Genomic DNA, 1,566 nt, shown 5'->3' on the forward strand with positions numbered 1-1,566 from the left:
ATCATTTCAGAGGCAATAAGGATTCCATCTGTGATATGTCTCTCATCTACAAAAGCTCCCTGGAATTTAGATATTATGGTTGGTATTACAACTTTCATTTTGTCAGCAAGACACTTGGAAATGATTTTGTAAATGCCTCAAATAATACTAATGGGCCTGTAATTATTCATAGACACTGGACCTTCACACTTTGGAAGAAGAATAATGTTAGTATAGTTGAGCCTCCAGTCTAGAGTGCTAGTAGAGTGAAATTCATGAAAGACATTCCTTAATTCAGGCTTGATTATATCCCATGTTGCTTTAAAAAGTTCCGTTGTGTACCCATCTAGACCTGGTGACTTATTCAAACCAAAACATTTGATTACCTTGCACACTTTCTTCTTCTTCAAAGGATCTTTCCAGCAGAATACTATTTTGCACTGAGAGAGAAGGCAGAGCTAAGTCATCAAAAGCTGGTCTTAGAGAGAATTCTTCTTTGAAAAAATCACTGTAAAATCTTTTTGCTTCAGAATTTATTTCTTCCTTGTCATGACACATAGTATCATTAATGACCAGAGAAGTAATGCCATTAGTTATATATCTACAAGAAGCATTTTTATGAAAAAATCTTGAATTCCTTTCACCATCCATGAGCCATTGACCCTTAGATCTTGCATGCCATTTTCTTGCTAGATTTAGAGAAGCCTTTTTATGTTGAATCCTGAAATCTTCCCTTTCAGTAAAATCTTCCTGTGATAAAACATTTATCTCATCCAGATTGTCCATCACATCAATAAGATTTTCAAGTCTATCCACTTCAGCTTGTAAGGATCCGTAAGTATATCTTCCCCATTTTTTGATAAAAAATTTCAATCCTTGAAGTTTTTTAGCAAGAATATAACTTGGTTTACCAACAAAAGTTAAAGTGTTCCACCAAATTTTCAAATTGTTCAAAAAGTCTGGATGAGATAAGAAATAGTTCTCAAATCTGAAGGGCGTTTTGAAAGAAGTACATGCATTGCAGCTCAAAAGATTTGGAGCATGGTCAGATGTAGGTCTTTTTAGTCTTGTTTGTACCAACCCTGGACATTGATCTTCCCATTCTATTGACATGAAAAATCTGTCTAGTCTTTGTAGAAGAGGAGGATCTTGAGAATTTGTCCGAGTGAACCTTCCACCAGCCATTGGGATGTCCATAAAATTCTGAGAATTCAAAAAATGCCTGAAATTTCTTCTGTTTATTTTAGTACCACCAACTATTTATATCAGCCTGACATAAGATTGCATTCCAGTCACCACCAATATACCATGGTTCATGCATAATAGTGCAAATGTCTTCTAATTCTTGCCAAAATTGTGCATTGTAAGTTGGATCAGGTGCACCATAAACTGATGTGAAAATCCAAACAAAACCATCCTTGGTATTTCCGAAACTGATAGTCAAAGAGAAATCCCCTAAAAGAACCTCCTCCTTGGACACACCACCACCGTTCCATAGAGTTATGATTCCACTAGAGCTTCCTTCTGATGGTACGAAAGCATACTCGCAGTTATTATTGCCCCATAAGGATATTATAAGGGATTCAT

The 1,566-nt window shown here is 35.8% G+C and overlaps 1 protein-coding gene across 1 annotated transcript; it reads right to left on the reverse strand.

Moving 5' to 3' along the window:
* Positions 1 to 339: 339 nt before the first annotated feature.
* Positions 340 to 1,164, reverse strand: LOC113315302. The gene has a single exon (XM_026563597.1). The coding sequence runs from the start codon at positions 1,162 to 1,164 to the stop codon at positions 340 to 342; it is 825 nt and encodes a 274-aa protein (XP_026419382.1).
* Positions 1,165 to 1,566: the final 402 nt, after the last annotated feature.

The sequence above is a fragment of the Papaver somniferum genome, chromosome 10, assembly GCF_003573695.1.
Source record: "Papaver somniferum cultivar HN1 chromosome 10, ASM357369v1, whole genome shotgun sequence".
Taxonomy (NCBI): domain Eukaryota; kingdom Viridiplantae; phylum Streptophyta; class Magnoliopsida; order Ranunculales; family Papaveraceae; genus Papaver; species Papaver somniferum.

What these genes read in the sequence shown, in the direction of transcription:
- LOC113315302 (XM_026563597.1), bottom strand. Translation starts at nt 1,164, where the DNA reads ATGGCTGGTGGAAGGTTCACTCGGACAAATTCTCAAGATCCTCCTCTT.